Raw genomic sequence first — 9,733 nt, forward strand, 5'->3', positions numbered from 1 at the left:
ATGCTACTAAAATGGGGTTATCACCTTCTGATGCTCATTGTAAAATGTAAACCATGAATGTCATCTAAAATTGATAGCATAGGATAATAAATAAGGCCTTTAATATTACTTTTGTGTAATAAGTTAGAGTCCATTTGAAAGTGAAAACTCACATGGCATGTAGTAGCTTAATGTTGTTTAAAGCATATAATTAACTTCACACAAAATTGACAGCAATGTTGTCCTTAAAAATAACAGTACGGTGCTACCTTGCTGAGGGATGCTTCTGCCCACAAACAATTCAGCTGCCGACCAGAAGGGGTGGGCGAACTTTGCTTCTCTGCCAGCTCCAGGGCTACTGAAGAACGCCATCACTGCCATCTCCTGCAGTGTCCTAGAACAAACGAAGTACCTGCAAAGAGGCAGCACTATAACGCATGGTGAGGGTTCTTCCATTTAAACATTCTGACATAGCAACATACTATATAATTATGAACCAGTCTGCTAAGTGCAAAAAAGGACCATGACAGATCTTTTACAAGTAGGATTTAAATAAGAGGAATCTTGCAAAACAACAAGACTCTAAAAAAGGCTGTTCAGATTACAAATCAAATGACTGAATTTAACCACATTTGGAAGGCAAAATTGATGGATGGCCTCAGCATGTTTTCTCCATCAAAAATTGCATAATCCAGAATCACAGTTACAGCCACTTCATTTCTGAGCAGCAATTCCCTGTCCAACTAATATGGCTTTATGTCTACTCACTGAAACACAAATAACATGCTTCCCCAGACTTAGCTGAAACCTCTTCTCCCACCTATGGTCGAGGTGGGCATTGATCCTCAGGATAAGTTCTACCTCGTCATAACTATTCTGCTGACCACTTTGTGCGCAGCCTCCTTCACATCCTTGTTCCTCAGGCTGTAGATCATGGGGTTCAGCATAGGAATCACCGTGGTGTAGAACACGGCCACCATCTTGCCCTGCTCCACAGACTCCTCCATGGGGCTCCTGAGGTACATGAAGAACAGCGTCCCATAGAATATGGTGACGGCCGTCAAGTGAGACCCGCACGTGGAAAAGGCTTTCTTTCTTCCCTCCGCAGAGCGCATTCTGAGGATGGCAATGAGAATGAATATGTAGGACACAATGATGACCAGTAAGGAGTACGAGAAGTTGAGCCCAGCCAAAGCGCGCATGGTGTATTCTTTAACAGTGGTCCCAGCACAGGCCATCTTGATGAGAGGTGGATCTGCACAGTAGAAGTGGTTGATCTCAACTTTTCCACAGAAGTACAAGCCATATGTCCACAGTGTTGCTGCCAGACTTGTCAGAAAGCCATACACATAAGGGAAAGAAATCAGGCGAATACACACAGCCCTTGACATTTTGCTTCCATAGAGTAGGGGGTTCCCAATAGCCATGTATCTGTCAAATGCCATCACAGCAAGAATGAAAATTTCCACATGGACAAGGGCGATGAAAAAGAAACACTGGACCAAGCAACCAGCATAAGAAATAGTTTTTGTCTCTGATAATAGGTTTTCTAACATCTTAGGAGTGACATTGGATGAAAACCACACATCAACAAATGACAGATGGCTCAGGAAAAAGTACATGGGACTGCTGAGCTGTGGACTGACTTTAATTAACACAATCATGCCAATGTTGCCCACAACTGTAACAACATAGACTATGAGAAATATGATGAAGAAGGTCACTTGCCACTCCCAATGGCTGGTGAGTCCCAAAAGAATAAATTCTGTCACATCAGTGAAATTCAGCATTTCCATAATTCTGTCTTTAGGACTTGTAGCTGTGGGAAAGTAAAGCAAATGAATAGATTAGAAATACTTGTACAAATGAAATGTATTCTTGCAGGTTTATAAAGAGGAAGGAAATAGAGTAAAATGATTGACACATTTTGCAAAACTGTCAGACTTCTAAATGTGACTCTCAGCACTTAGCAAATTTCATATCCTATGTAGAATGCAATGTTCAAATTTATCCTCAAAACATTTTACCAATTTTATTGCTAAGAAAGCACTAGCAACTTCTATAATGTTCATAGACATGATGGGAAAGTATTCTGCTATCAGATAATAGGGGAAAAATTCAGGTTCTATCTAATTACTTACAGATATAAAATATATGGAGTGCAGTTAACCATATGAGGATTTGTGGGTGAAAAACTTTGTTGCATTTATTCTTCCCACTAAACTCAAAGATAAGGTGTGTGTCTGTCTGTACCTTACATAGATAGCATAGAGATGAAAGAGAATACAGTAAACTCAATGCATGTTCATGTTTGACACCACAGAGAGGGTAAGTCCATGCCTAACAGCTTCAAACAGCTTAGCAGAGCAATGGATTTTGGAGACAAGATAGCGTTTGTGTCACACCATTGAAAGCTTAAATGCCATGTCTAGGACAAATAGTTTTCCCAAGGCCATGTCTAACCTTCAGTCATGCACTTTTCATGTAACAATTGACTAGTCCACACCCACACGCCCTCACTGCTGGACCAACAGAAAAGGCAGAGAGCAGGAAAGAAGCTAAGCTTCATCAGGACAGTGAGGCAGAGGAGGCCAGTCTAATGATGATCTGTCGCTTTTCCCTCAGGGAACTCGAAAAGGATATTTGCAGAAGGATAGAGCAACATTTACCAAGTACAATGGGTGGACCAGAGTCTTGGGGGAATTACTGAAACTCAAGGCAGTACCAGCGGGTAAAGTGCTTGTAGACTGTGCAAGACAAAGAAAGTGATCTAATATTTACATAGGCTGCCTCAGAGAAGACTCATGTACATGCTGAAAAACCTGTGATGAAGCTAAATTTATGTCTAAATTAGTATTAAATATGGACCACAAGTATATGCCTGCCCGAACTGTTTGTCATTGTTGTTGGTGGTGGCTGTTTTTTCTTTTAAAGAGAAAGAATAAACAACAACAAATAACAAGAACAAAAGCAGAAGCAAAGCAACATAAAGCAATAGAATTTCAAAACAATAATAGAGGGACAGGGAGATGGCTCTGTAGAATAAGCACTTCCCTGGCAAACACAAGGGCCAGAGTTCAATCCCCAGTTCTGCCAAAAAATAAAAATAAAAAATAATTGAAAATTTACAGTGGTTGTTACATTACACATTATTATTAAAAAATTTGTTTGTCAGATTACCAGATATAGGTATACAAGACTGAACAAAAAACTAAACATTAACTCTTCCTTTCAATAATGCTTAATTGTTTTCCTTGTACATTTTACTTTTTATTTTTTAATGTTTTTGAGATCATATAATGATAATATTAATAATAATAAAGACATTAGAGCCAGTAAACATTTAAAAGAACAAGATGAAAGGCAACCAGCTATGGTTGTTATATTGCAAACTGATGATTTGTTTAACTTTCAAAAATTGGAGACAGTGAAGGTCTTATTTGAAATGAGATAACTATATCCTAGCAAAGAAGGTCCAACACAAAGAAAGTCATAAAACATGGAATTTTTAGTACTCACAAAAGGTAACTTATTGTGATATATGAGTCATGGTTGACCATACATTCTACAACAAAAGGAAAACCACAGGGCACCTGGAATAGCTGCCGCCCATCTCAGAGCATGTGAGCTCTTCAACAAAGGAAGGGGTGTAATGCTCCGGACATTTTCAGGATTCCCTCACCATCCAGTGCAGACCTGCCCACACTCTGTTCTCTTATTGTAGCATTGTATTTTAAGGTAACGGAACAACAAAAATAAGATTACTTCACAACAAATACATAGCAATAATAATTTCCTCAGCTCAATGATTTCATTTCCACTGTCTGGAGTTAAATGAATCCAGGCTCCATAGCTTATCTTCTAGACATGGCCGTGTGTTTTTTCAGCTTTGTTTTGCTATTCATTTTCTGTCTCTTAAGGGACTTATGTTTTGACATATACTTTATTGTGCATAAATATGATAAGACATAGTGCTCATTTACACCTTTTAAATACACAAGAGAAAAATTACTCAATGTGCTTCATCAAACACATAGTCATCAACTCAAATCTCCATTGAAAACCTATCACTTATGTGTTTCTTTCTCCCACAGGCAGTTTAAACAGAATGATTCATCTGTTCCTATGAAGAGTAAAATAAATCAAATTGAAGACATATGTTGCATCCAATAGGTAACTTCTTACCTACCTGGGCATCTGGAGAAATGTCGCTGAGAATACAGAGGTAGAAAGTAAACATATATAGGCAAATGATAAACCACTTAACCTGGCACAGGAGACACTGGGAGCAGCCTACGAGGTAAACATCCTCTAGGTGTCTGTGTTGCAAACACGAGCAATTAGGAATGTTGCCCTCTAGGAAAGGCTCATGGGAAATGACACCTCCAGAGGAAGAGTCAACTGCTCAGATTTATTTTCTTCTCAAAAACGGTAGCAACAAATAGATTCAGACAAGTTCATTTCCCCCATATGTCAGTTATTTTGAGTGGTCTCTTGTTGATTTCCTGATTTTTCATCCTATATCCCAGTGGGTTACTAATAAGGAATGAAGGACCCATCACTTGTGATCCAAGACCTGTGAAGCCCTAAGTTGTGGAGCTGAGTTTCGTGAGAGTCTTCACAGAGAATGCCGGGAGACTCCAGGGCACTCAGCACACCACATGGCGAGAGCACTGCGTGCAAAGGACAAAGCCATCCGGGCTTTGGTAACTGATCTAGTCTCAGTAAATCCATTCGTGACCCACCTATCTCTTGTAGGTCCCACCGAGTTCCACGTTGTCATATTCCAACATAGAGATTAAAGATCTGCTTGAATGTTCATGGAAACGTTCAAATAAGAGTGAATCGTTCTAGGGAATCAAACAAAATTAGTTTTGGTTTCGCAATATGAACGGTGTTGATGAGGTCACCCAACCTGTGTGTACCAAAGCTACGCTATGTAGCTCACAGTCTATGGCACTTGGCTTTAACAGGAAATGAACTGAGTGGCTGTGGCCTCAGGTCAGGACTGAGCTGGATGAGAAGCGAGCCTGATTCAATGCTTAATGCTGCCCCCTAGGGAAACCTGTTGGGGTTCTCATCCAGCATGGTTTTCTTCCAGAATTATGCAGAGCTGAGTTTCTGAACTGTAGCACCCCAGCATTTTCTTCATTATCATAGATAACTCTTTCACTTCTACCATTTTTAAACTAAAATGTATACTACTAATTTCCATTAGTTCATGGAAAGGAACAATCAGTTTTGCATGCCTATATCTTTTAATCTAAACCAGTTTGAAGACAATGATATACAATGTAAATGAGTATCATTAATTTCTATCATCTTGTTTTAAAATTGTTTGATTTTTTTGTTCCACTCTTTAAAATAAAAAAAAAAACTGTTGAACATAAACTGCATTTACTGATGTAAACACATCCCCTGTGCTAAAGTAAGTTAATTTTTGTGTTAACTGTTGAGGCAAACATTATCAGTCCTTTTTATTAAAAAATGTTTGCCTTTCAAAGATTTGAGACTGATTTACAGTGACTCTCTGTGCACCTGCGGTCAGATTCCTGATAGCAGAGTTTGCGGTTACCTACTTCATTCGATTGCCCAAGAAGTAGTTTTAAAAAGAAAACAACCACCGTTCTCAATTCCTGATCCCACCGATAACTGTTCTTCACGATGATGTTCTGGTGTTGAAGAACTTGATGAAAGAAATATCCTTCCTTTTCCAATTCAAATACAATGCATTACTTTTTACAATAATACAATTCATAGACTCACTCTATCAGTTAAATTACTAGTCATCATTTTATTTATTTTTTTAATATATTTTAGTACAGGGTCTACAGGGCAAGCAGGATCTCACAATGTAGGTCATACTCACAGTGATCCTACTGTTTATCAACCACCCAGTTGCTGGGATTACAGGCACAGGCCACCACGCCCAGTCTCTATTGCGATCTATGCGTACCCCTGGGGCGGTGCCAGCATGGCAGACCCGGGATCGAACCCCAGCCACTGAGGTCTACCTAAGCAGGCATTTTAGTTCACTGAGCTGTCTCACCAGCCCTTAGTCACCATTTGAAGTTACACACAAGAACAAAAATGTTGTACATGTTAATCAGAGTATCCTATGATGTTCAATATGCACACATGTTCAACATTCTTTGCATCAAGTTAAACGATCTACAGAGACATTTATCATTTCTGTGTGATGAAATGTATACAACCTTTTCTATTATCACTTTGAAATGCACAGAGATGATTCCGTAGTTACTTGCTGTGTAATAACAGCACACCACAGCTCTTGGCTCAGTACTGATTTACAAATCTGGTCTCAGGGCCATGGATGCAGCTCAGTGGCACAAGCGTTTGCCTGGCAAATGAAGGTCCTCAGTTTGATCCCTAGTACCCAAAAGCAAACAAATAAATGGGCCACAAATAGCCATTAAATCTTTCCCACAGAGCCAGAGAAGTGTGGATAACGTCGCTGGTGCATTTGACAATCAAGTTTAACTATCACAGATGCCAGCTCCTGGTGCACCAGTGTCACTATTTATTCTGCTACCCTCCTGTGCAGATATTGCCAAAAGAACAAAGGTGACACTCCTTACAAGTTAACTATCAGGGTGGATTTTTATTTATGTGTCACACTAAAGCCTTGAGAAAACAACTTTTCCTATTTTCTTCATTTCTAAGAACTAAACAAGTTGTGAACTAAACACAGTTAGATCATGGCACTCAACAAAAATACACCAAGGAAGAGAATGAGTAGATAAAGAACAGGCTAGCACGCTGAGAGATAAGCTGAAAGTACCATAGAGAAAATATTTATACATGTGTTATGACTGACACTTTAAAATAGTGGATACATACATGATTAATAAGATGATTAAGTTAAGTTTTATGAAAGTCAATAATTGAGTATAGGCTCAGACAGCACAAAACTTTCATGTGAATGATTATGCAACCTGCTCATGGAAATTAAAACAATACTTGTGACTGCAAAACTTCTGTAAAATATGGATAGGCGTTCAGGTTGTGCTTTAGCCTAGTAGATGTTCATTTCTGGCTCATATACCCAAGAGACCGACACGTCTGCACACGTCTGACACAGGGATTCTGCTCACAGTCTCTCAACTCGCCACTCCCCACAAGCCCCTGAGGTCAAAGAGAGTCACATTTGCATCTGATTGACAGACTGAACATAGGAGATGAAATGGTGCGTGGATCACGGAGACAGTTACGTCCTGGTCTATGAACAGTGCACAGAGAAAGTGGAAGCAAAACTGAGAAATGCTACTATGTTTCTCTTTGGTTTCATTATTCAGGAAAACAGGAAGTGAAACTGGTGTTTGAGGCAACACAGAGAACTCCATAAAATGTATTTGAAGGAAGAAATTTTTACCATAACAATAATGAAGAAAAGCAAACTATAGTAAATCCAACAATAAAACTATTGAAAATGTCAGTATGCTGTAAACAACATCAGAAAACAAGCACCAGCTTAAACCAGAAAATAAGTCTCATACTATAAATGAATTGTTCACTGCTGTTATTCTCAAAGACTGATCAGTATATTATATGGGGAGTTTAATATATTGACATTCTTATCAAGATCAAGTCAGAAAGGATCTTTTCTCTCACAAATGTTAAATTTATGTAAGCTAGCATTTTAGATATTAGGTAATTATTTCCAAAATGCAAATTATTCAACTGAAAAATAACACAAATAAGCATAATTCAAATAATTAAAATACCCAAGACATAGGTTGCTATTTTCAACTTCATTAATTCATTGGCATATTTAAGTTATATGGTGAGAAAATATTCCGCGTTTCAAGTTGAGCGAGCCGTGCCATCTATGCTCAGGATACTGCAAAACAGAGGAGGAAGATCTGCCGGCGCGGTCGACGGTGCGGAGTCACACGCTGAAATGCAGGAGAGGGGAGAGCAAGAATCGTACGGCAACGTGACAAATACGATAGACAACAAGGCAAGCCATGTCATTCTTATAAGATGACTAGTTTGATATTCATACAAATTTCCAAAGTAGAATTCCTATAGACCTTTGATCAAGTTGGATGTTAAAAATTATGCAGTGCACGACACACATATTCACGTTTAAATGCACACGCATGTATGTGTGGGGGGTGCGTGTAAGAGCAGAATCTCAATGTGTGACACGCCAATTTTATGTTTTCAATGTCCCTGTAAATGTATTGCTGAATAAAAATGAATAGATATTTATATCAAGAAGTTACAGATTGTGTTTATTTATTATTAAAATTTATTCTCTGTTCAATTAAAACATTTCTGTTTTGCAAAGCAAACCTTTAAACCTGAAGTAACACTACTACAGAAAACAAGGGACAGGACACTGGCTGTGTGGAAACGGATCTTTTAATTTTAAAGACTGCCATAGCACAAAAGACTATGCTAGAGACTGTGAAACCTACAGTTTGTTTCTCTTTCAACTGGGCCTAGAAAGGTAGAATATCACACACACAAAAATACAGAAATAAGTATTGAATATATTTCCATCTTTCTTCAGAATATTGTGAGTTCCAGAGAGCTGCCTGGAATTTCAGTTCACCATAAGGTAAGGATATGACCTTCTGATAATCCTATTAAAACATAGACAGTGGGCAGCGACATAGCTCAGCTGACTAAGCACCTGCTTAGGCAAGCACAGCGACCTGTTTCATACCTGGATCAGCATGGCTTTGGCCTCATCCCTGGGCGGGCTGAGCCCGTCCCAGAGACCCGGTGTGATGGCGAACCCGCCATCCCAGTGCTCAGGAGGCTGAAGATAGGAGGATCACTGTAAGTCCTAGTTGCACATTGAGACCCTGCACCAAATACATTAAATAAACAAATAAAGAAAATGGGAATAACAGCTTAAGTAGACAATATAGAATATTACGCAAGTTTTTCATGAATTTATTCTGTGTAATAAATTAGTATGCATTTGAATGTGAAAACATATAGAACACAGTGAATTCTACTCAATGCTTATAATACATGATACACAAAACTAACAGTAATGTTGTCTTCCAAAATTACAATACAGTAACACCTTCATTCATAAAAGCTTCTTTTCTTCAAACAATTTGGTTCCCAAACAGAAGATTAGGGAAACTTTTGCTTCCCTTTCAGAACTCTACATGGAGTGACAGTCACAACATGGCCAGCTTGCCCTGAATTGGGGAACAAATTAAGCTCCTGAACTGAGGTCCCAGTGCAGGGCATGAAGCTTGCAATTTAGACATTCATATTAACAAGGTACTGTACAGTCAAGTAACAGATCACGTGCTGAGTGCAAAAAGAAATGACAGAAACTGAGAAAGTTCTTTTAAAGGAGGATTTAAATAGTGAGAATCATGTACAATGTCAAGGAGTCCTAAAAAGACTACTCAAATTACACATGAAATAGCTGAATTGGACCTCATGTGTGGAAGAGAAAATCCATAGATGGCATCAGAGTGATTTCACCAAGACAGATTTCATAACCCAGAATCCCATTTATAGCTGCTTCCTTTCTGTGCAATTGCTCCCTCTCAAATTGCATATTGGTTTTCATCCACTCATTAAAACACAAATAACATGCTTCCTCAGACTTACCTGAAACCACATCTCCCACCTGTGGTCGAGGTGGGGATTGATCCTCAGAATAAGGTCTACTTCATCACAACTATTCTGCTGACCACTTTGTGCATGGCCTCCTTCACATCCTTGTTCCTCAGGCTGTAGATCATGGGGTTCAGCA

The 9,733-nt window shown here is 38.9% G+C and overlaps 1 protein-coding gene across 1 annotated transcript; it reads right to left on the reverse strand.

Annotated features, from left to right (window-relative positions):
- Nucleotides 1–836: 836 nt before the first annotated feature.
- Nucleotides 837–1,775, reverse strand: LOC101588983 (olfactory receptor 5M3). Its single transcript, XM_004645755.2, has one exon. The coding sequence runs from the start codon at nt 1,773–1,775 to the stop codon at nt 837–839; it is 939 nt and encodes a 312-aa protein (XP_004645812.2).
- Nucleotides 1,776–9,733: the final 7,958 nt, after the last annotated feature.

This window comes from Octodon degus, unplaced genomic scaffold, assembly GCF_000260255.1.
Source record: "Octodon degus isolate 3935 unplaced genomic scaffold, OctDeg1.0 scaffold00239, whole genome shotgun sequence".
NCBI lineage: Eukaryota > Metazoa > Chordata > Mammalia > Rodentia > Octodontidae > Octodon > Octodon degus.

Excerpts from the sequence above, each read along its gene's own strand:
- LOC101588983 (XM_004645755.2), bottom strand. The coding sequence starts at position 1,775 with ATGGAAATGCTGAATTTCACTGATGTGACAGAATTTATTCTTTTGGGA.